The following is a 25,361-nucleotide window of genomic DNA, read 5'->3' on the forward strand; positions in this document are numbered from 1 at the left end:
TCAGTTTTCCTCTGTATCTGAGACTATTTCTGTTTACTTTGCTCATTTATTTAGTTCTTTAGATTCTACATATAAGTGAGATCATATGGTATTTGTCTTTCTCCCACTGACTTATTTCACTTAGCATAATGTTCTCTAGGTCCATCCATATCATTGCAAACGGTAAGATTCCATTCTTCTTTATAGCCGAGTCATACTCCACTGTATAAATGTACCACAGTTTCTTTTTTTTTCTTTTCTGTTTTTTTTTTTTAAAGATTTTATTTATTGGGGAAGGGGAACAGGACTTTATTGGGAACAGTGTGTACTTCCAGGACTTTTTTCCAAGTCAGGTTGTTTTCCTTTCAATCTTAGTTGTGGAGGGCGCTGTTCAGCTTCAAGTTGTTGTCCTTTCAGTCTTAGTTGTGGAGGGCACAGCTCAGCTCCAGGTCCAGTTGCCGTTGCTAGTTGCAGGGGGCGCAGCCCACCATCCCTTGTGGAAGTCGAACTGGCAACCTTGTGGTTGAGAGGACACGCTCCAACCAACTGAGCCATCCGGGAGCTCAGCGGCAGCTCAGCTCAAGGTGACATCTTCATTCTTAGTTGCAGGGGGTGCTGCCCACCATCCCTTGTGGGACTCGAGGAATCAAACTGGCAACCTTGTGGTTGAGAGCCCGCGCTCCAACCAACTGAGTCATGGGTGGGGGGGGAAGCTCAGCTCAAGGTGCCGTTTTCAATCCTAGTTGCTGGGGCGGAGCCCATCATCCCTTGCGGGACTTGAGGAGTTGAACCAGCAACCTTGTGGTTGAGAGCCCACTGGCCCATGTGGGAATCGAACCAGCAGCCTTTGGAGTTAGGAGCACGGAGCTCCAACCGGCTGATCCACCAGGCCGGCCCTGTACCACAGTTTCTTAATCCAGTCGTCTACCGATGGGCATTTCGGTTATTTCCAAGTCTCGGCTATTGTAACTAGTGCTGCAATAAACATAGAGGTGCATGTATTTTTTCGAATTAGCATCTTGGATTTCTCTGGATAGATACCTAAGAGTGGAATTGCTGGGTCATAAGGTAGTTCCATTTTCAGATTTTTGAGGTACCTCTATACTGTTTTCTATAGTGTCTGCACCAATCTGCAATCCCACCAACAGTGCACCAGGGTTCCCTTTTTCTCCACATCCTCGCCAGCACTTGTTTGATTTATTGATGATAGCCATTCTGACCGGAGTGAGGTGGTATCTCTTTGTGGTTTTTATTTGCATTTCTCTAATGATTAGTGAGGTTGAGCATTTTTTCATATGTCTGTTGGCCATCTGTATGTCCTCTTTAGAAAAATGTCTCTTCAGGTCCTCTGCCCATTTTTTAATTGGGTTATTTGTTTTTTTGGTGTTGAGTTGTATGAATGTTATCTCTGCTTTTCTTAAAAGAAAATAGAGTGTCCATGGCTTCTGCCAGATTTCAGCTCCAAGACACTTCGAGCCCTGGAGGAAGAGCTTCCACATGTCCCTCCCACCTATTGTGTCCATTATGAGTTGTTTACACAAACAAGAATTTGGCCAGTACAGATGCTCCTTGACTTACAGTGGGTTTATAACCCAATAATCCCATTGTAAATCAAAAAAGCCTAAGTCGAAAAAGCATTCGGTACACCTGACTTACCGAACACGAGGTCTGACTATTCAGTTCGTGAACTTGTTACAATGCTATTGCTAATCTTTTTTGATATCAGAAGAATTACTCATTATGAACTTGTACCCACTGAGCAGTTAACCAAGTTTACTATTTGGAAGTGCTGAAAAGGCTGCGTGAAAAAGTTAGATGACCTGAACTTTTTGCCAACGATTCATGGCTCTTGCATCACAACAATGCACCAGCTCACACGGCACTGTCTGTGAGGGAGTTTTTAGCCAGTAAACAAGTAACTATTGGAACACCCTCCCTACTCCCCTGGTCTGGCCCCCAATGACTTCTTTCTTTACCCGAAGATAAAGGAAATACTGAAAGGAAGACATTTTGATGACATTCAGGACATCAAGGGTAATACGATGACAGCTCTGATGGCCATTCCAGAAAGACAGTTCCAAAATTGCTTTGAAGGGTGGACTAGGCGCTGGTGTCGGTGCATAGCTTCCCAAGGGGAGGACTTGGAAGGTGAACATAGTGACATTCAGCAATGAGGTATGTAGCACTTTTTCTAGGATGAGTTTACGAACTTAATTGTCAGACCTTCGTATCATAGCTTAAGTCTTGCCTACCTTAAATGTGCTCAGACACTTACAGTAGCCCAGTTGGGCAAAATCATGTCACACAATGTAGATACTGTAGATTATCAGTTGTTTAGCCTCATGAGCCTGTGGCTGACTGGGCGCTGTGGCTCACTGCCGCTGCCCAGCATCACGAGAGAGTATCGGACTGTGTCGTTAGCCCGGGAGAAGAGCAAAATGCAGACATCAAAGTACGGTTTCTAGGGAATGCGTATTGCTTCTGCACCATTGCAGATTAAAAAATATTAAGCCGAACCATCACAGTCGGGGACTGTCTGTATTTTTTACTATGTATAAATTTTTTTCCATAGTCAGTTCTGGCACTTAATATTTAAAATGTATACCACCTTTTACCCAAAGGTAAGGCTTACTTACGTAATTGTGTTTTTTTCTTTAATTTTTTTCTTAACAGACTTTAATTTTTAGAGCAGTTTTAGGTTCCCAGCAAATCTGAGCAGAACGTACAGAATTCTTAACATCTTCCCTGCTTCCACACATGACAGCCTCCCCCACTACCAGCGTCTGCACCAGAGTGTGCAGATAGTACAATCAGAGAGCCTACACTGATGCATCATTATCACCTGAAATGCATAGTTCACATTAGGCTTCGTTCTTGCTGCTGTACATTCTGTGGGTGGTAACAAATGAATACTGACGTGTATCTACCATTATAGTGCCATTCAGAATAATTTCACTGCCTGACAATCTTCTGTGCTCTGCCTGTTCATCCATCCCTTCCTCCTAACCCCTGGTAACCGTTGATCTTTTTACTGTCTCCATAGTTTTGCCTTTTCCAGAATGTCCTATAATTGGAATCACACAGTATGTAGCCTTTTCAGATTGGCTCTTTCACTTAGTAATTTGCATTTGTGTTTCTCCCCTATTGTGCAGTCAATGCGAGCTCCTGTTGCTCCACATCCTCACCAGCATTTGGTGTCAGTGTTTGGGATTTTGGCCACTCTGATGGGTGTGTAGTGGTACCGCCTTTCCCGAAAATAAGACCTAACTGGAAAGGAAGCCCTAGCATGATTTTTCAGGATGACATCCCCTGAACATAAGCCCTAATGTGTCTTTTGGAACAAAAATTAATATAAGACCCGGTCTTATTGTCAGGGAAACATGGTATCTCATTGCTGTTTCATTTTGCATTTCCCTGATGATACATGATGTGGTGCATCTTTTTATATGCTGGCTTGCCACGTGAATGTCTTCGGTGAGGTAGCTGTTCATGTCTTTGACCCATTTTTTAAGTGGGTTGTTCATTTTCCTGTTGAGTTTCAAGAGTTCTTTGTATATTTCAAGATAATAGTTCTTTATCAGATACATCTTTTGAAAATAGTTTCTCCCAATCTGTATTGTCTTTTATTCCCTTGTGTTTTTTGCATAGTGGAAGTTTTTAATTTTTAGTAAATTTAGCTTATCGATTATTTCTTTCATGGATCATACCTTGGTGTTGTATCTTAAAAGGAATCGCCTTATTCAGGGTCATCTAGATTTTCTCCTATGTTATCTTCTAGAAGTTTTATAGTTTTGCATTTTACATTTAGGTCTGTGATACATTTTGAGGTAATTTTGATGAACGGTATAAGGTCTGTATCTAGATTAATCTTTTTGCACTTGGATGTCAGTTGTTCTTGTACCATTTGTTGAAAAGACTGTCATTTCTCCATTATTGTCCTTGCTCCTTCATCAAAGATCAGTTAATTATATTTATGTGGGTTTATTTTTGGGTCTGTTTTCCGTTGTTTTGATCTTTTTGTCTATTGTTTTGCTAGTACCACACAGTCTTGATTACGGTAGCTTTATAGTAAGTCTTTAAGTTGCGTAGTGCCATTCTTCCAGTTTTGTTCTTCAATCTTTTGTTGGCTATTTTGGGTCTTTTGCCTCTCTATAGAAACATTAGGATCAGTTTGTTGATATCTACAAAATGATTTGCCGGGATTTTAATTGAGATTGCATTGAATTTATAGATCATGTTGGGAAGAACTGGCATCTTGACAATGTTGAGGCTTCATATTTATGAACATGGAATATCCACTTATTTAGTTCTTTGATTTCTTTCATTAGAGTTTTACAGTTTTTTCATAAATATTTTGTATCTGTTTTGTTTGATTTTTAAGAATTTCATGTTTTGAGTGCTAATGTAAATGGTAATGAGTTTTTAATGCCAAATTCCACTTGGTCATTGCTGGTACTCGTATGCAGGAAAGCGATGGACTTTTGTATATTAACCTTGCATCTTGCAGCCTTGCTATAATAGCTTGTTAATTCCAGGAGGATTCTTTTTATTTTTGTCAATGCTTTCAGATTTTCTTTGTAGACAGTCATGTCCTTTGTTAAATTGCTTCTTTCCCCATCTCTACACCTTTTATTTTCTTCTCTTGTTCTAAGTGCATTAGCCAGAACCTCCAGGTCAGTGTTGAAAGGGCGTGGTGAGGACATCCTTGTCTTGGTACTGATCTTAGCAGGAAAGCTTCTAGTTGTTCACCATGAAGTATGATGTTGGCTATAGGTTTTTTGTAAATGTTCTTTATCAAATTGAAGGGGTTCCCCTCTATTCTAATTTGCTGAGAGTCCTACCTCGTTTTTTAGTTCAGAATTTTGTTTAGAATAATTTTATAGATACTGGTATAGTTGAATCTTTCAGGATGCTGAAGCAGAGGTTTGTAATCACAGATTTAAACCTGGATTAGATTCTGTTAGAAAACAATTTAAAATGTGATGTTGTTTATCCTTGTATTTGTATAGTTTTTTAAATTGTCATATTCGAGGAATTTCGGTGTTTGTTTTTTTGGGTACAACCTGAAAGCTTCAAAGGACAGTGAGACGTAAGTGAAATATCTTGAAAATTTTCTATTTCCCGTAGTGCTTGGGTTGGGTTAAGGGGAAATGTATAAAGAATCTGGAGTTTCTGATAATCATTCATTAAACATTGTTTCTGTTTGGTTTGTTCACAGATGTTCAGCCTGTTGCCTATGAAGAGCCCAAACATTGGTGTTCAATTGTTTACTACGAATTAAACAATCGTGTTGGGGAAGCTTTTCATGCATCTTCTACTAGTGTGTTAGTAGATGGATTCACAGACCCTTCAAATAACAAAAGTAGATTCTGCTTGGGATTGTTGTCAAACGTTAATCGAAATTCGACAATTGAAAACACTAGGCGACATATTGGAAAAGGTAATTTTGTCATTTGCCTACATTCAGTTGATTTCTGTCTTTGTTGTGTTTGCTGTGTACTGGGCATGGTGTAGGGTGTTGGAGCAGACAGAGAAGCCCTCAAGTTGCGGGTGTTGAAGTACAGACATAATCAGTCCTCTTTTCCTTATCCTGTTCAGTTTTTCTTCATAGTACTTAAGATCTGAGATCACATTACTTCTGTGTTTATTTTTTGAATACCTTTCTGACTGGCATATAAGCTTTGCAGAAATTTGCCTTGTTCACAACAGTATTTCCAGCAGCTAGAACAGTGCCTGGCTCATAGTAAATACACCACAAATATTTGTGGAATATATGAATGCTGGTGAAGGATTACAGTTTTATAGTTATGATATTTGTGGAGTATTTTGGGCTGAGATGACTTTCCTTTATGTTGGAGGAGCAGGGTTACAGGTAGGAAATCCAGTCTGAGTGACATAAATCTTCAGTGGCTTCACCACCACCCCTCCCACCTTTTGATTCAGGTAACAGGGTTTTATTTATAATTCATTCTGCAAGACAGTTCCCATAACAAACAGTTTTTCACGTTGCAATGAAATGTCAGAGTCTCATGCATTAAGTGGTCAGGAAGGAAGCCTGTCCCAGGTAGAGTGTACTGTCTGCCTCTTAAGAAGTTTTATTTTTACCACTTGCTGCTTTTTGCTTCTTTGACTTGAGAACAATCTTAGTCCAAATTCAGAACAAAAGGTAAATAACTATAATTGTGATTCAATTTCTTATATAAGAGACTCAGAAAAGTACTATGGCCAAAAATAAGTTGACAAGAAAGTTTCCACTCTTTTGAGTTTACTGACAGCTTGATTTTTTAGGTGAAATGCCTCACTTCTATTCATTGATTTTCTCCCCCCCACTACCAAAGAATAATTCAAGAGAAATTGACTTGGTGAATTCTTAAATTCTAGAATCAGTTTTCCCTTTTTCCCCAGTATATAGGTCTAGGACCCTTTCTTCTGCGGATCATTTTTATTTGCTCAGAAAGAAAAATAGTTTTTAATGTCACAGTCTGGTACAAGTCTGTGACTCACATGTGTGTAGAGGTATGTTTGTACAAGGATGGTCTTTTTAGCACTTGTTTGCATACTGAAAAGTTGGGAACAACTTCAGCTTCAGCTGTATAATGTGAATTTTTAATATTGAACCTATACTCACATTTACTTACATATATTTTTTTAAATACCCAAAACATTTTTGTTTTAAAGGAAAGTAAAATAAATCTGCCATTTAAAAGCTCCTCTAGTGACCTGAGATTACATATGTGCCTTGGGGTTTTTTTAAATGCTGCCATCCTTTCCATTAGCAAAAAGAGTGCAATATGCCAAATGACTACCTTGATAGCACCAAGCATTCCTTTGAAACGACTCATCATAAAGTACTTTTGTTGTGGGTTTTTTGTTTTGTTTTGTTTTTTGCTATTGCTTTCTGTCATAGAGATGATAAATGATTGTTGGAAAAGGGAAAAACCTACAAACTGATAACCCACTATGCTGCTAACTTGAGGCTTGAGTCTTAGTTGAAGATAATTTTAGATTTAGGCAGACATCAGCCTCTTGGTTATCTTTGGCAGCATAAGGCCATCTAGTGGTAGCTTCTATCTAAAGACTGGGGAGTTTGCTGTAGATGCCTGAGTATTCTTGGTTGCCCCTCCGATACAGCCTTTTAGGTCTCATTATACTACTTTGTTAAGCTGACTCTTGTAATGCCTGTCTCTTGAAGGTGTTCATCTGTACTACGTTGGCGGAGAGGTGTATGCAGAGTGTCTCAGTGACAGCAGCATATTTGTGCAGAGTAGGAACTGCAACTTTCATCACGGCTTTCATCCTACCACGGTCTGTAAGATTCCCAGCAGCTGCAGCCTCAAAATTTTTAACAACCAAGAGTTTGCGCAGCTTCTGGCTCAGTCTGTTAACCATGGGTTTGAGGCAGTGTATGAGCTCACCAAAATGTGTACCATTCGAATGAGTTTTGTCAAGGTGAGTGAGTTGCGACCTGTAGCTTAATTTGAGTGACTGTATATATCTGTAGGATATAATGAAAAAAAAAGCCTTTGGTAAATAAAAGGTAGTAATTATTTTTGACCTGATTTAATAGGTTTTTAAATGAAATTCTTGAATTTATTACTTTAACCACATGATAGGTCTAAGATTTTATTTTATAATCCAGATATTATACATGATATGGCATTGATATGAGTTGTGATATTGAGTAGGGGCTGAGTTTATAAAGAATTTCAGTTACAGACTAAATTGCTAGAAAGCATTTAATATTAAATTTCTTTTTAAATTCCCTAGCTTTAGCGGTTTCAATTATTATTAGATTCTATTAGAGTGACTTAAAGAATTTAGGATACTAAAATTATTTTTCCTTGTATCTAAGTTCTGTTATTAAGGATTTGCAAAGTTTAGAGAACTTTTCAAATTGAGCATTTACTCTTGGCCAGGTTTTATTGGCATTGTAAAGATGATGGTTCATGAACAAAATTTGGAAACAATTTCAGTGATATATTTAGGCAGCTAGTACTATATACGCTTGGTCCTTATGGATTTAGTCAAAGAAGAGCAACTGTCAAATGCTTTTTGTGGGTTTCTTCTCGGCATTCAGTCCCACAGTCTGGTGCTTCCTTGCTGCTCTGCTGTATAGTCTGTTATATACATCAGTTTGTTAGTAGCCTCGAAGCTTCCCCACTTCTGTAGAAATGTGACTTTTGCATGTTTAATCTTTTCTCCCCCAAAGCCTAATTTTCCTGGGCCAGGACTACTATAGACCGTAAAGCATGGAGTTTGATAAATCCAGGCAAATAAAAGTGAAAACATTTTCATCTTTGGAGTTTTAGGCTAAAGTGTTCCAGCTCAATTCATCCCTGTAATTTCCCATTTTAAAAGACAATTGATATGATTGCCACTTTAAGTACATTTGCATGCATTGATCAGATCTACAATGCCTTAACTGGTATTTAAAAAAACCCAAAAACCTGAAAACAATTTTTGGTAACAAAATCTGATGTGAACTTCTGTGAGGCTATTTATAGGTTTTATTTATCCCACTAAGTGAGAATGTATCTTACTTCAGAAGTATTAATTTTTAAATTATGAGATACTGCACTGTATTAACTTTATAAATTTTTTAAAAATCTGAAACATTTCTGTGAAGGGAATTATATGTTATTTAAAAAATTCATATATCTTTCAATAATGCAGCTATTGTGTTGCTTTTAACTCCATGATGAATGAATGCTAAGATTGGGTTTGTAATATTTCTTAAAGTACATTCTGCATATGTCTACTGTTGAAGTATATTTTTGTTAGTATGTTAAAGTTGGTTTCCACTGGTTGACCATTTAAAGAGGGATTTGCTGTGATGTATGTTCATTTTCCCAGGGCTGGGGAGCAGAATATCACCGGCAGGATGTCACCAGCACGCCGTGTTGGATTGAGATTCACCTTCACGGGCCGCTTCAGTGGCTGGATAAAGTCCTCACTCAGATGGGCTCCCCTCTGAACCCCATATCTTCTGTTTCATAGTGCAGAAGTATTCTTTTCAATTATATTATTAGTGGACTTGTTTTAATTTTAGGGAAACTTTCAGTACAGATACTGTGAGCTTACATGGAAAACAGCTTATTTTTTTTCTACATAATTGTGACCAATACCTTTGTATTTTGTGATGAATCTACATTTGTGTGTATTAATGTTCATGTGATTAACTTTCAAAAGTGTTGTGAAAGATGCAGAGTAATTATCATGCTCCAGTTCAAAAGTTTGGCATTAATCTTAAACTGGAACATACTTTTGCCTTTCTCTCAACAATTTTTTTATGTTAAATTTGTTTTGAAAAGGTAATACATCACATGATGAAAAATTGTAACCGTATAAATGGGTATATATACAGTGAAAAGTCTTTCCTTTGACTTTTGATCCTCCAGAAGCTGTGCTTTTACCAGTTTCTTTGTCCTACCAACTTTAAAAAAGTATAATTCATTGTTCTGTAAAAGCATATAGTAGGGGCTTAAAAGAAACTATAAAAAAAACAACTTCTATTTGAAGGAACGCTATGCACTACTCTAACAAGTAGTGTTCAGTAAAAACAAAGCGATAGTTTTCTAGATGACATCATAAAATGTACATTTAATACAGCTAACTATATGTCATTGTATTGTGACTTCACTCAATACATCTTTTGTAAAACATTTCCTTTTTTAAAAAAATATTGCCAACAACGGATCTCTAGTATATGTCATTTAACTCAGAATCTGTCATAAGTACTACTTTATAGCTAGTGACAGTGCGTGCACGGCCTTGTTCTGCTACGTTTGCTACATTTGGCCAGTGTTGCAAGAACTCTAATTTTGACATGCATTAATCTTTTATTTTGCACTTTGATGGGTGACAGTTTTTAATGTAACCTTTTGTGAAACACACTCAAGTGACTTGGACTTAACACGCATCCTTACTTCCTTGGTGCCCCTTTTGTATTAACAAACACTGCAATTTATGGATTACAGCTGTAGGAAGTTAACCCTTTTTCTAGCTTTGGTTGTATTTTCAATGTAGATTATAAGACTGTTATTCTCTAGCTCCAATTTAAGGTGCCTTTTTAATTCCAGTTTTATGGATGTTATTAATGTTGGAAAACCGTGTACTTAATTCCAGTGCTCTTACTTGCCTCAGTCTCTCCATGGAAGGACCTACATACTGTAGCCGTGGGAGCCTCTTCTCTTCAGTCTGGCCCCAAGGATGAGGCTACTGGTCTGATACTTAAAGGAATCAGCAGTGGTTGCTGAGGTAGCTGAAGTTAAAACATTCATGTAGCAAAGAATGCCAACTGTTCTCTCAGTTACCATGCTCTGTCTTCTAACATTTTTAAAGCACCTATGTGAATGTTAGTCTCCCAGAATACAATCCTCAGAGAGGAAAGACGTGCAAACTCTAAAATACCATTTAAATCAATCATGCTTAAAAGCTTTGGGTAAAGGGCTCAACCCGTTTTTTAGGGAGTAGTCAGATGGACTCTTGGTTATGGCATGAGAACAAAGATGTTATTTTGAAAAAAATGACCTAATTTACCTATCTAAAGAATCTTACTTTCTGGTGCCTTTTGTAAGTATATGGAGCCATGCTAGTCTTCTATTTAAAATGTTAGTTTGGTTTGACTTTCTACCTTGCCCTTTCTGCTTTCATGAGGAAGAAAATGCATATTTTGATGAAAGGAGAAGGCAATTCCATTTGTTTTCTGTGACATTATTTATTGCTTTTACAAAGTGCAGCCAGTGGATGGTTTTAGTTCTTTCAGATGAAGTGTCCTGAGTGTTTCAGCTCGCAGCCCTTTGCTGGGTAAAAGAATACTTTGTGACAGTCAGTGTACCTGATACCAATGTTCCTGATATGCATTCTCAATCTCTCAGAGCTGTATCAGCCACGTGAAAGAGGATATTACTTGCTTAGTGATAGAACAGTTTTTATTTACATCATTTTACTCACTGGGCTCATGGCACAATCTTTGGAACAAATTTGTAGAAAAAACTATCCAGCTTGAATGACAGATACATGTAATCAACTTCAGTGGGCTTGAACTGGTGGAAACTATTGAATTGTTTTATTGATGCTTTCAATTGAATTAATTAAAATTTAATTTTTATTCATGTCATAGACTTTAGTTATTAGCAGGATTTTAAGTGATTGGCCTTTTCTGTGTTTTCTCTATGGAGTTGTGTCTCGTGAACGAAGGTGCTGAAGCTGTTAACTGTTAAGAGTTTCATGGAGAAGTATAAGCCTGTTATATTTCCTAGACGTTGTAAACTCTGCAGCCTTGGGTTTTAAATGAAAACAATTTAGGTGCTTCTGTGATTTCTGAGGATGCCCAATATCTATCGATGGGAAATAAAAATTGCCAATGAGATTTTTTTAAAAGTAAGTAAAATTGTGACCAATGGAAAGAAAGTACCTCTGAAAGAAACCATTTCAGAAAATGACAATTTTTAAGTATTTCTTTAATCTTCAGAATGGTATATAAAACATAAATACCATTAAAATAATCACATTTTATAGCATGTACAATATGTTAATGTATGCCAGCTGAAAAGACAGAGCCTAGGAATAATAAAATTACATCCAATTTGGTAAATGCAAAAAAGAAGAATAGAATTAAAATCTCAGTAAAGAATTAAAGCAACAGAAAGATGTTGATTTGGGGAAAAAACAATTTAAGAGGTACATTTGACTAACTTCTCTGCATAGTAGGTGTTCTGATTGGTATTATGGTCTGGTTGGTGTTGCCTGCTTATGTTGTGGAATATAAACCAGTAGGCATGTTACTGATCTGTTGAAGCTAACATTTTTTTCTTTAGAGAGAATTTAAGGAAGACATCAATCAAAAGGTCATACACACACACACACATCAGAATATAAATCATTTTTCACATTCTATTGTTATATAAGAAAACTGATAATACAATTGGCTGGGTTTTTGAGGCAAAGTCCACAATAATATTACTAGATAATTCAACAAGCTATACCTAATAGTACAGAAAGAGGATTTAGCCATTTTACACTTTTTGAACATTTGAGAGTAAGACACCCTTTTAGGATGTCAAATGATCAATATGTATTCAGACCTGAAATGTATTGTCAAGATAAGAAATGGGGCTTACATTATTAAAAACTTCAGTATTACCTGAGGGTACCTGTGGGAAACAGTTTCCCTGTACAGGTATTCTGTTGACGGAAACAATTTATACAAAAAATGAAATCCTACCAATAGCGGAGAGACTCCAAAGAGTTTGACAGTGATGTGCTTTTATTATAAAGAGCATCTATTACACCAATTTAGATCCATTTCTTTATACTTTTTCTAGTTGTTTGCTTAATATTACTTTGGCTCATTATCACTTTCCCACTTAAAATATATTAATATCTTTTGTACTTCCTGAAGAAGGAAGACTCTTGTTAACTATGAAATCCAGCTTCCAATGATGACTTCAATTTTGGACCTGTTAACTTTTCAGAGGGTCAGAGCCCTTCTTTGTCTTCTTAGTTAAATCCTCACTTAATCTCTCGGGTAGGAATATGTTTCCTCCTTATACCCATCAGCTAGATAAGCACAGATCTTTTAAGATAGTAGATAGCCTGGTGGTTTTAGAAGTGGTTGGTAATTTTTATGGGAGTGAGTTTTCCTAAGCATTGGTTTATGGATGGTCTCAGATACTAACTATGGCAGCTTTTTGGAGGTAACCTCAGGTTTGATGCCTGTTTTTCCAGAACAGCAGCATTTTCCTCACTGGTACAGGTGGGATTCTGGGGAGGATTTCTCTTCACGGAAGATACATGTATGGAAAATGAGAATTCAAGGCATCTCTCCTGCATAAACAATTCTTCCTGCTGCACAGAAACTGGACAGTTCTCTGGAATTCACTGGATTGTAGTTCAGTGTGTCTTGACTATAAGAGGTAACAGTCTTTATCAAGCCTTTGCTATATTGGATTCTTCTTAATAGAAACTCGTCTTCTAAAATGTAACTATGTTGTAATTGAAATGTCACCCGAAAATTGGATGGTTTACAAAACCAGTGTGAGGGATTTTACATAACAATCTTTTTTAAAGTAAGAGCTTATGCTGTGCTATTTGCCGATAGCAATGGCTGTAAAACCAGTGATGACTTATTTTGTTGAAAAGACCCAGGCAGAGCAGGGCTCTTCTGTCATTCATGAATACTGAGAAAGGTTTGCATGGCTCTTGTCTCAATGATTCTGTTCTTAAAATTCTTAAAATCATTATACCATTGTCCTTCAAGGTTTTATTTGAAGATGCTGTTTTTAAAATGTTCAGAATTTTGTGTACAGGTAGATTTCCCCCCTCATTATTAGATAGTGCCTTCTTAATAGTAGCTGGTGTTAGCTATACCCACACTCTGGTGAGGCCATACAAGCCCAAGTTCTTTGTAAAAGGAGAAATCTTTTAGAGTCAGATTTTCCCTTCTCATACCATTACAGATGATGTTGCTTTGATTTATTTGTACAGTATTTTTACTGTAGGACTCTTGAAGATAATAGTTGGGCAAATGGTTTTCTTCTTAACCTGTTTGGTTAAGGTTTGCATTTTGAAAATCACTTATTTTAAAATTGGATGAGATTGTAATCATGAAAACTATATGTACCTGCCCATGTTCTCTTAAAAAGATACTTCATATACAGATGAAAAAGACCAAACCAATGACTGCACTCTAGGTCTGCTTCTTATTTGTACTTGTTCTGCTTGTTTGTTGTAGAAAATGAAATTCTAGCAACGTGCTTCAATGCTGTTATCTTTTTGATACTTATAAAAATGTATTAGGTTTTACTGTATTGTGCTTTTCAAAGCCATAACTCTTAAGAACCTTGTTTTTGCATATTGTTTGCTAATACTTTATTTTAATAAATCTCAAAACCTGCTTAATGTGTTTGTGTGGGTTTTTCTTTTTTTTTTTGCTCCATTTTTCACTTGTTTTATTGAGTGGAGTTATAAGAAGGATGAGATTATCAGCTGCTGTAACCAGCCGTGTTAATTTGTGTTTGCACTAGTGATGGAAATATCATGCCTTTCCACAGTTTGAGGTTGGGTCAGAATGATCAGTATTTTTCCATTCTGTTTGTAAGACAGTTGATGTGTTTTTCTTTGTTAGTTTAGTTTTGGAAAAGGATTTGGATCTATAGTCTGGGGTCTTTGAGTTTAACCACTAATTTCTCTTTTCTAGATGCATCTCTAAATGAGAGGTCTTTACCGGTTATTGGGAGATAGAACAGCTCTTAGCAGAGCTGACTATGGAGTCAGCTGCCTGCGTTTGAGTCCTGGGCCTCAGCTTCCATAGCTCTGTGCTCTTACGCAAGGTGCTCAACCTCTCTCTGCCTCAGTTTCCTCTTCTGTAAAGTGAACGCCGATGTCATAGGATTTGGAGGAAATGTAAATAAAGTAATACAAATAAAGTACGTAGAACAGTGCCCGGCACATAAAAACTCATGTTTTTATTAACATCATAACATTTCTTGTGTTTCTTTGATTCCGAGGAATTATTTCTGATTCTGCTTCACTTTAGTAGATCAACCCTTGATTATCCACTTTGTGAATTAGCTTTGTTTTTCTTTATTTTCTCCTTTTTAAAAAGAATTAAATCACAGATTCCTTTTATCATCCCCACCAAGTGTGTACTTTTGCCACCTCTGTGTTGTTTGTACAAAAATGCTACTCATTCTAATTAGGAGGGGATGGTAAAAATCTATGTGCCCCCACTAGAAAAGTAGAAAAACCCAAACTGAATATTTTAACCCAAAAGAATAACTATAAAAACGTACTATTGTCTGTAGAGAAAGCTTCATCAAAGGAATCCATTTCTTTAAATGAGTTCCTTATGCCTTTTTATTTTGAGTGTTAGGTATTTAGTAAGGTATTTAGTAGTGACTTCACTGGCTGTTTTAGAAGCATATTTTAAAAATTACTTGTTCTGGCAAAAGATTTCAGTGAAGAGTGAGAGGTGTTGGATTCTCTCAGATTTAACATAATTAGTTTTCAAATTGCTAGAGCCAATACAGTTCAGATGACGAAGGGATCAGTTGTGACATCTTCAGTTTTCTTTTAGACATGAGACTCAGTGGCTAAAGCTAGTTCATATTACAGCAGTTCTGATGCAGTTCATGTTTTATAAATGTTTATAAGAAAGCTGTTAGCATGCTGGGAAAGCTTATACGAAAGTCCTTGTTCCGAGCTCTGTAGTATAGTTCAAAGAAGGAAGCATTTTTAAAAACTCTTTACCCCCATTTAACATTTAAAATATTGCTGTGTTTTTGGTTGTATTGAATTTGCAAGCCTATTTTAATAAACTGACTTTTGTGGGAACAAAACTCTTGTGTTCTTTTGACCTAAATCACTTTGTGGTTGTACTTTAAAGAAAGGGGAATGAGGCTATAGGGAAAATGTAAAGAAGAGTTGTTGGCAGCTTCCTTAACCTTCTCCATCTTAAGGTATCTTGGATGGGAGGTTGAAGGAGGATTTAGGTTGGTGCTTAAGAATATATATTTAAGAATATTACTATATGTATTCTATTGAGTGGATGTGTGTATAATTTCTGTGAGAGGCATTTCAAGGAAGGCAGTTTTTTAAATTTTGCAGATGGATATTGAAAGCTCCCATATAACTTTGTCCCCATTTCCCATCCATTAAAAGCCTTACCTGTTATTTCATTTTAAATACTTTTATATGAGCTAAATGCAGAGGAGTTAAAAAAAATTTTTTTTAAATTGGGGAATATTGGGGAACAGTGTGTTTCTCCAGGGCGCATCAGCTCCAAGTCATTGTCCTTCAATCTAGCCGTGGAGGGCGCAGCTCAGCTCCAAGTTCAGTCACCTTTCTCAATCTTAGTTGCAGGGGGCGCAGCCCACCATCCCATGGTGGGAATTGAACTGGCAACCTTGTTGTCGAGAGCTTATGCTCTAACCAACTGAGCCATCCGGCTGCCCCTCCAGTAGCTCAACGGCAGCTCGTTGTCTTCAATCTAGTTGTGGAGGGTGCAGCTCACTGGCCCACGTGGAAATCGAACCAGCAACCCTGTTGCTCAGACCTCGCGCCCCAATGCAGAGATTTTTAACAGTACAGAAAAAGTATAAACTAAAACCCTGCAAACAATAACTAGCACTACACTTTTATGCATGTACCCTTCTAATCTGTGTGGCAGTCACTGTATCTGTCCTTTTCCTCCTTTGACAAAAGTTTAGCTGATGATAAGGTGGAGCTATAGCTCCTCATTTGAAAAGGTTCTCGGAGAAATTGTTTTAGTTCTGAAGTGTTTCTTGAATTCTATATACCCGAGAGAGCATGGTCCTCTCCTTGCTATCTCTTGTTTTGTTGAATGGCAGACCTTTCCCACATGTGTAACGTCAAGCTTACCTATCCAGGTATTGTAATGAGATTACTGAAGTCACCAAAACAAGCCATTTGGGATTAATCTGGGAAGGTTTTCAGAAAGAAGTCAAGCGTTACGCTTGGCAGCAGAGCTGGATCAGGGACTCCTCGCCTGTCCTCATGGAAAGGGGAGCTATCACGTAGTTTAGTGTTTTCGGACCCTGTCTAGTTCGGGTTATCTGATCAGGGTTGGAGGGTGGAGAAAGAGCCGGAACGGACAACAAAGGAAACTGAAAAACAGACTCTGCTTCTGTTTTTCTGAATATCTGCATTTTTTTCCTGGTCCTGAGCAGTATTAGGTTGTTTGTTTATTTATTCATCTAATATTTGAGGGTCTCTTAGATGTGAGGCTGAGGGTAAACTGCACCAAACAAAGATTCTTTCCCTCAAGGAGCGTCATTCTGGTTATGGAGACATCAAACAAGCTGAGTGAAGTACAGTACAGAGTTGTAAGGAGAAAAAGCAGGAAAGCGAGATTTGAAATATCCAGGGTGGGGGAAGGAAGGCAGTTGAAGTTTTAGATCAAAAGGCCAGGGAAGGGCTCGTTCAGAAGGAAATCTTTGATCCAAGTCCTGGAAGAAGTGAGGGAGTTAGTATGTGTAGTAGTGATTTAACTGATTTTGCGTCAGCGCAGTTCAGAAGGCACATGAAAGACGCTGTGGAGACCTCAGCGTCCCTGCAGGAAAAGGAGTAATTCAAGCAGAAACAGCTAACGGAGCAAACTTTAAAATGTTATGTTCTTTAGTCCCTGCAGGAGATAGAATAATAACTGAGGTGTATACACGGATGGAGGCAAGAAATGTCAGCTGCTAACAACTTTGCATTATCACCGCCTGGAAACTGGCCACTTGGAGGATCAATCAGTCAGGAGAGTTTAGTTCAATATTTCGTCTGATACAAGTTTCGTTTAATGCAGAAAATCAAAGCTGACATGTTCAGATGACGAACCCATGGGCAAATGTACCTTAACCTTTGTAGAGCTCTTGCCACTGTGTTTCATTCAACAACTCTTTCTTCAGTGCCTGTTTTGTATTTAACATGATGCAAGGCACTGGGAAAGCAGCAGTAAACAGAGTGGAGATTGGCCCTAACCTCATACAACTTACGTGTTAGCAGGGGGAGAGACGTTAGGTTGTGAATTACATAGTTATTTAATAACTGTGAGAAGGGAACTGATAGGGGCCTATGCATGAATGTAACTGGTCTTCTCTAAGAACTCAGGCAAGCCTGTTTTGAGGAAGAGATATTCACGTTGAGGCCCGAAGGATGAGAAGGCATTAGCCACATGAGGAGGAGAGACAAACAGCTTAGGCAGGGAGACCTGAGGGACTGAAAGGCCATTGTGACTAGAGCCTAGAGTACAAAGGAGTGTGAGGAGATGAGGCTGGAGAGGTTGGTGGGGGCCCGATGATGCTTGAAGGCCAAGGTCAGGGTTTTGTTTTCAGTTCTGAGAGCAAGGAGTAGCCATTGGAATGTAAACAGGCTGGAGGCAGATATTGGGATCAGATAGGTGCTTTGATTGGAGAGAGGCAGAAGAGGATACTGGACATTGAACTCAAGTAGTAGGATGGAGATGGAGGGGAGGAGATGGAGTGGAGTGGTGGTGTCTTGCATATGAGAGAACGAAGAAGAGTTTGGGGTCAGGAAGGACCACCACGTGTTTTCTACTTTGGGCAACCAGATGGTGGTGCAAATCACTGAGATGGAGAAGACGAGGAAAATCTAGTTTATATGGAAAGATGAGTTTTAGGTTCCCTATGAGATATCTAAATGGAGGTGTTAAATGGGCTTAGGGATACGGTCTGGAAAGAGTTGTGAAAAGCACCTGTGGATGAGCTACCATGTTTCCCCGAAAATAAGACTTAGCTGCATCAGCTTTAATGTGTCTTTTGGAGCAAAAATTAATATAAGACCTGGTATAATAGGACTTTTTGGGTGAACAGTGTGTACTTCCAGGACTTTTTTCCAAGTGAAGTTGTTGTCCTTTCAGTCTTAGTTGTGGAGGGTGCAGCTCAGCTCCAGGTCCAGTTGCCATTGCTAGTTGCAGGGGGCGCAGCCCACCATCCCTTGCGGGACTCGAGGAATCGAACTGGCAACCTTGTGGTTGAGAGCCCACTGGTCCATGTGGGAATTGAACCGGCAGCCTTCAGAGTTAGGAGCAGGGAGCTCCAACTGCCTGAGCCACTGGCCCAGCCCGTGGCTAGGTCTTATTTTCAGGGAAACACGGTAGTTTAGCGGAAAGTGCAGTGACAAAACACCTAGGACAGCTGCCCTCCGCCTCTGGGCATACCTGCTGGGAAGTGGCAGACCTCTTTAGAGTTTCAAAAGCCATGTACTGATAGTACATGGCTTTTGAAAATGGACTCCCAAGTCACTGAGGGAAAGCAGTTGCTGTCTGTTTTGCAGCAAACACATCTGGAATGGTCACTGTGTAGTAAGAAGGAGAGCTCACATTCAGAGCACTTACTACATGTCAAAGGTGAGCTAAACATGGCCTACAATGTCTCATGCAATGTTGAAAATCAGCGGAGGCAGATACTGTTATCTCCATCTTACAGATGAGGAAATGGAGTCTCTCAGACATCCAGAAACACGACCAAGGCATAGAATGGATGGCCAAGGTCAGGTTACCTCGCTCCAGGACTGAAGTTCTTGGTCACTACAATGTGCTGCTTCTCCCTCGTTCCTGGCATCTACAGCCACCTTCCCTAATTTCCACCCAACCCACCCTCTCATCTGCCATCAGAAACGTATTCTCAACCTTCTTGCCTGCTCCCAGTGACCGGTTATGGCATTGCCGCCCAAACACCTTTGGCATGGGTCCTATTTCTATTTTCAGCCTGCCTTGCTCTGCTCGCCAAAGGTGGTTGCAAGGCATCATGGGACTGTGGAAGAGTAGAGGGCAGGAGGAAGTGTGTGTGCAGACCTGCCTCCCTGATATCCATCCAAATGTCAAATTACCACATTGTAGTCCACTTACCTGCATCAGTAGAGGGCGGACATGAACTCAGCCACATCCCTGCTTTCCAGGGGAGAAACTGGCTGGATCCAACATGAGCAAGGTCCCATTACTGCCCAGCTAGTTGATCACTAGCTTAGAGAAGGGAATGAAACTCTGGGTTATTGTGCTGACAAAAAGCAGAACCTTAATCTACTGCCTCTCACTGTCCCTGCTTAGTTACTGGTGTTTCCTCCAGAAGTGTCTGTTCCTTTGAAGCGCTCAAGCCTTCAGCTTAGGTGGCCAAGGCACTGCAACCCTGAGGGATGCTTTCCACGTTGTCTCCACCTTACCACTTTTCAGCTTTAACTTTTTCATGTCTTGGGCCAGTGTTTTATTAAGGGGTCCCAAGAGCTTCCTGGATCAGTCCAGCTTTAGCTGATTCTGGCCCAGGAATTCCAGGTGACCTCCAAGCCAGTCATCCCCTCATATTCTCCCCTGCAGGGACAGTCCTTGCCTTCATTTGTGGTCACAGTAGACAGGAGTGGCACATCCTGTTTGTGGGCCAGCTTCTCCTTTCAGCAGTGTTGCCTCAAACCTCAGGCTCAGTTATAGTAACAGCTAACATTTGGGTGCTGGTATGTTCATGGGTTCTGTTGTTCCATGTCATGTCGTAGAGCTAGGTGATACACTATTCATTTCACAGGAGGACAGGCTAAAATAGGTTAATTTGCACAGGGTCACGCAGCCAGTGAGCAGTGGAGTTGGGACTTAAAGCCAGACGGGGAGACTGCAGAGCGTGTGCTTCTGACCACTCTGCACGCTGCCCTCAGGTCTGTCCATGGCGAGGGGTGAAGGAGGAATACTCTATCTCTCCGTTAGCCTCCTACCTTCACGGCCCTCAGATTAAGGCCAAAGGTCCCCAACATCCGCATTGTGTGATGCCATTATGCCAGCCAGGAGGTCCTCGTGTTTCCTTACATTTATTCTATTTAGTCTTCTCTGCAACCAGAAGTCACACAGATTATCTGGGGTGCCCTTACTAGAGGCTGGGGAGGTTTGGCTCCATTTCCAAAGACCAAATTAAACTGTTCTATGAGGTTATTACAGAATTAGCATCATTAGGGCTTGGCGGGCGTTAGCTTTCCGAGGCATAACCATCAAGCCCAGGGTGAAATATTGTCTTCTGCTTGTCTCTGCTGCTCTGTGGGATGGGGGTGGGGGGGACTCTCAGGTACAGGCTGAGAAGTGGTGGGGAGCACCAGCCTGAGACTGGAGCCCTAGGGCGGCCTCTCCCCAGCTTCAGTTTGAATCCTTAGACCTGTCTGCAGAATTGTGTGCCTGTATGCATTTTGCCAGAGGCAGATGTCTTTAGCATTCTTTAGATTCTCAAAACCTGAGTGACCCCCAAATGGTTGAGAACCACTGGATTAGATAATTACCAAATCCGTTTTTCTAGTCATTCTTTATGCTCTAGTGCCCTCACTGAGCCAGGTGACTCCTGAAACGATTTTAAACCCCCATAAAGAAGACATCCTAGAAATAGGTTTACTCTGAAAATGGCCACGGTTATCATAAATCTTTCTGTTCCCTCGCAAATTCTTTGAAGATTGTCTCCTCCTCGCGGGGTTTATTCACCCATTGCTCTCCACTGTGTTCTCCAGACCTGGCTTGCTGCCTGATTGGGGAAGAAGTGCGGAGCGGCTCCCTCCACGGCCTGAGCCTCACGCCCTCCCTTCACAGCTAGGTTCAGGCTCTGCTCCAGAAATGGCTCTTGGAAGGGTTCAGGCCCAGAGACGCTTTCAGAGCAACGGCGAGGACAGGGTAGGGAAGGTCGCCTTGCAGCCCCGTTACAGGGAATTTTTTTTAGCAGAGGACGCCTTGATTCCTCTTTGAGACCGGCTCTGAAAACACTTCCCAGAGCAAGTAACCCTGGAGAAAAGCTGAGGAGGGGGAAGTATTAAAACTGACCTGGGCCACAGTGAGGAGGGAGGAGGGTTGTGCTTGGCTCTCAGGCTGCTCAGAATGCCCTGCTCGGATCTCCCCTTCCCAAAAAGGCGCGACCAATGACCAGAGTGTTCTCAGCACTGGGTCTAATTCGGTGAGGTTTTATTGTAGAAATGCGGCCCCAGGAAATGTGGGACGCGGATGCCCTATCACAGGTTGCTGCCGGTGGGACCCGGCGCCTCTAGACCGGCTTCCCCTCCGCCGGTGCCCGCAGAGAAAACGATCCTCGGACACAGGCGGGACCTAGTAAAACTCCGCGTCCTGTCACTTCCCCCAGGACACGCAGCCCCCACGCACGGGCCATCATTCCAAAGTCCGGCTGAGTTCCTGCTCGGGTCCTAGCGGGGTCCTCGGTGCAAAGAGTAGGCGAGGCGGGGGCAGCGGCGGGAAGACTGCCACAGGGCCAGGTCCCGGCTGGTTGCGCGCCCACGGTGCCTGCCCCTTCGGTGCCCAAAGTGAGGAAGTCAGCAAGCGGCGGGGAAGGCGCCTCGTCCCGGGGGCGCAGTCTCTCAGGAAGGTCCTGGCTGGACCGCTGTCCTGGGGAAGAAACACTCCGCCAAAGGACCGGCACACTGGCGCCCCACAGCTACTCGCAGCCGGACCCTGATGCCCAGGTTGCCGCCCAGGGAAGGTCTTTGGGTCAGGGCGCTGTGTGCCCAGGGGCCGGCGACCCTCGGCGTCAGGCCCGCCTGTGTGAGCGCGGCTCACACCCACTGCTCGTGGCGAGACCCGCACACGGCCCCGCCGGCCCTGGATCGCTGCGCCGCTACACCGGCCGTGTCTTCCAGGGCGCGCGGGCGTCGCGCAGCGACCGGTCGTGGGGCAGCGCGGCGAAGGCCGAGTGGCGCAGCTGACAGCCGATGAAGAGGACGACGAGCGCCACGGAGAGCAGCAGCAGGAAGAAGAGCAGCAGGTAGGTAGGCAGGTCGGGCTTTGAGGCCGCGCCGTCCCGCATACCGCGCGCCGTGGCCAGCTCCAGCGGCAAAGCACCCTCCGCTTTGACAGTGGCTGCGAGGGCCAGCGAGCCGCCCACCGCCGCCTCGGGGCCGCCCGTGGCGTTGAACACGTCGCCGTACATGGCCCGCGGGTCCCGGACGCCGCTGACAGTCTCACTTCGCCTCGTGCGGACCTGCGCCGCCCAGTGCCTCCATGGCGCTCCCCTCCTGCCCTGCTGCGCGCTACTGACCGCGAGTTGGTGCCTTTGGGTCCGCTGGGGCCCACGGAGTCGGCCGCGGCTGCTCCCTCGCTTCCACGCTCAGCAGCCCTTTCCGCTAGCTGGGGGCCCCCGGGGCTGGGAGCTGGACGGCTCCACACCCCTCGGGCTTCCCCTGTGTCTGGCCGTTGCCAGCCTTGGCGCCGAATGACCGGTCTGGAGGTGTTACAACCGCCCTCTCGGCTCGGACCCCCAGCTCCGGTGAGCTCCACGCTCCGGGGCGCCCCTGGGCTGCAGCGGCGGCGAGAGGTGCCTGGTGAGCGCGGCCGCAGCTCGGGTCACTGCTCCGCGCCGCAGCGACTCCAAGTGCACCGAGGGCAAAGGCGGGAGTCTCCGCGTCCTCCGGCGCTCCTGCCGCGGCGTCTCGGAGTACTCCCGCAGCCTCGAGTCCCTGCTCAGAAGCCCGGTGTGCGGCGAGTCTGCTCCACTCGCGTGGGCTGCTGCGCTCCTGTCTTGAGCAGGAGACTAAACGCTGAGGCGGTTCTGAGCGCGCTCAGGTCCCAGGCAGGGGGCGGGACTGGCAGAGGCTGTCCCCGGAGAGCGGCTGCGAACCAATGAGGGCCAGAAAGGACAACGCTGCTGCGACTGCCCCGGTCTGACCTCCTATCAGTCACAGAGGGACACACACAGAGACGGAGGAAGAAAAAGCACGGGGTCACAGAAAGACTGACGGACAAACCTATCAACAGACGCGCAAAACAGACATCTGTGGACAGCAAACTGACTTGGAGGCAAGGTCCAGCCAGGCTCGGACACCTGCTTTCATCCTTCCCCTTGATCTCGCTCCCTCAGAAGCCGGCTTGGAGCTGAGTCCCACAGGGTAGCCCAGGCAGGGCACACTGTCTCCAGGGGAGGCCCCGGTGCTCCCAGGCAAACTGAGACCGGTTTGGTGGGCCCAGGTTCCTCTCTAGCTGTGCCCTGAGGTCACACGTGCTCCTGCCACCATGAGCTCACTTGCTCAGCTCCCTGGCCTGTTCTGCTCCGGCACAGGGCCGAGAGGAGGACGTGATGCTGGCTGTGGCCCACCTGCCCTTGGCCACCCTGGCAAAGGCTTGGGTGGTGTCCAGGAGAGGTGAGCAGTCAGCAGGACTGAGGGCAGTCTCCTTTTCCAGGAGCCCAAACTCCTCACTTCCATGTAAAACCCTTCCAATTCCCCCAGACTAGAATGGGAACCAATGCCCGGGCCACCACAGCCCCTGCACTTCTCAAGAAGCACTGCCCACCCTGGACTGTCACTGTTTGGCAGGGTCAGAATTAGAGAGAGGCAGGTGAGAAGACGAGGGCATGAAACTGGAAAAGGTGCTTGCCCTCGGCGTCCCATGAGTGCAGTCAGGGGTGACTGTGCCTCCTTCCATTTTGCACCCAAACGCCTCTTCCCCTACCCTAGTCCCATCTCTGTTGCCCGGTCACTTGTCTGAGATCCCTGCAGGGTCAGCCAAGTTCACAGCTGTGTCTCTCCTTCCGCCAAGGGGTGCCGTGTAGGGAGGGGGGAGCTTGGTGGGCACTGGCTGAAGGAACCGGTGGAAGGATGGGTTAGGTATTCGCCCCCCCCCCCCACCGCACCTGACACCTGGCCACAGGCATGACACCAGCTACCAAGCTATGCAAGGTCAGTCTTGGCCAGAGCTGTCTCACAATCCCTGCTCAGCCCGACAAATGCTTCTGCGAGCTCTTTGTTGAAATTGTGGCCCGAGTCCTGACTCTGCAGAGTGACTGCGGGCTGCATGAGGTGCAGAAGTGCCCCGGTGGCCCTCTAAGTGTTTTCCTCTTAGCCCATGGACCGGCCTCTGGGGACCTTCCTGGACCGGGCGGGGGCGGTGTGTGTGCGCGGGTGGGACCTGTACGCAGCAGGACCCATCAGGACTCAGCACTGCCTCCCCTGCCCACCTTGGTCCTGGGGAGCTGCCCAGTGTGCACCACAGGCATCAGACCCTGAGCTCTTATAGTCTGGCTGCTGCTTAGGCCAACCCCTCATTTTCCAGATGGAAAAGCTGGCTCCGAGAGGGGCACGGCTTATCCATGTTAGCACAGGACAGCCACCACAGAGCAGTGAGGCAGCAGCCACGGAAATGAGGGGTGGGAGGCCTGACCTATTTTGGACAGCATTTTATTCAGCCTACAGGATCCCAGGGGACATTATGTGAACCAGAACAGGCTGTCTGAGCAACACTGTCAGCCATGGGGAGGGTCAGCATGTGGGTTGGGTGGAGGGGACTTGATCCAGCTGAAGCCGCTGCTGGCAGTTAACTCCCTGGGTCCTGGTAAGGCTTGCCTCCAGGCCTTCAGGAGCTCGGTTTGGGGTCTGGCCTGGAATTTCCTCCTTGTGTCTGCATGGGGAGTCACATAACCCTGCTGTCCCTGCTTCCTCTGCACTCCACCCGTGAGGTCAGGTGAGACATTAGGCAGCGGCGGGAAGCCCGGGCATCTCAGCTGGGAGGTCCTAAGTGGAATCTGGGGCAGGCCCCAGCCCTTTGGGCTATAAAATGGGCGTTTATGGTAAGTGATTTCTGGTCCTGCTCTGGAAATATGCTGAGAGCATTCAGCAAGTGGGTGTGGAGCAGGGGGAGTCTACAAAGGATTTGGTGTGGATGTGGGGGGGGGCGGGAGGGGTCCCAGCAGCTTCATTGCTCCTGTTGGTGGAAAGGGGAAGTCTCTGAACCTGGAGCCCTGGCACTGCTTATTCTTTCCCCACAGCAGCTCCTTTTCATCATCATATCAAACTTTGCACTAGTAACACGTGCAAGATCTTGCAGCCTGTGAGTGGTGGAGCTGGGGCTTGACCCTCAGCACCCAGGCTCCAGAGTCCATGCACTTACCTGGGACCGT

General features: G+C 43.5%; 2 protein-coding genes across 5 annotated transcripts in view; one reads left to right on the plus strand and one right to left on the minus strand.

The window, feature by feature from the left end:
• SMAD5 (SMAD family member 5) overlaps window positions 1-13,876 on the plus strand; it is a 46,355-nt gene extending 32,479 nt beyond the window's left edge. For all 4 annotated transcript variants that reach the window (XM_019740350.3, XM_074313548.2, XM_088798619.1 and 1 more), the window contains exons 5-7: window positions 5,198-5,419; window positions 7,172-7,428; window positions 8,833-13,876. In XM_019740350.3, the coding sequence (XP_019595909.1) occupies window positions 5,198-5,419; window positions 7,172-7,428; window positions 8,833-8,976 (623 nt within the window). In that variant the 3' untranslated portion in view covers window positions 8,977-13,876. The remainder of the gene's footprint in view (window positions 1-5,197; window positions 5,420-7,171; window positions 7,429-8,832) is intronic.
• A 7,527-nt stretch (window positions 13,877-21,403) lies between these two features.
• SMIM32 (small integral membrane protein 32) lies at window positions 21,404-23,288 on the minus strand. The gene has a single exon (XM_074313550.2). It carries the CDS (start codon window positions 22,398-22,400, stop codon window positions 22,089-22,091), a length of 312 nt encoding a protein of 103 aa, XP_074169651.1. The 5' UTR covers window positions 22,401-23,288; the 3' UTR covers window positions 21,404-22,088.
• Between the last annotated feature and the right edge of the window lie 2,073 nt (window positions 23,289-25,361).

Source organism: Rhinolophus sinicus, chromosome 5 (assembly GCF_057876585.1).
Source record: "Rhinolophus sinicus isolate RSI-liver-muscle chromosome 5, RSI-T2T, whole genome shotgun sequence".
In the NCBI taxonomy this organism is placed as follows: Eukaryota; Metazoa; Chordata; class Mammalia; order Chiroptera; family Rhinolophidae; genus Rhinolophus; species Rhinolophus sinicus.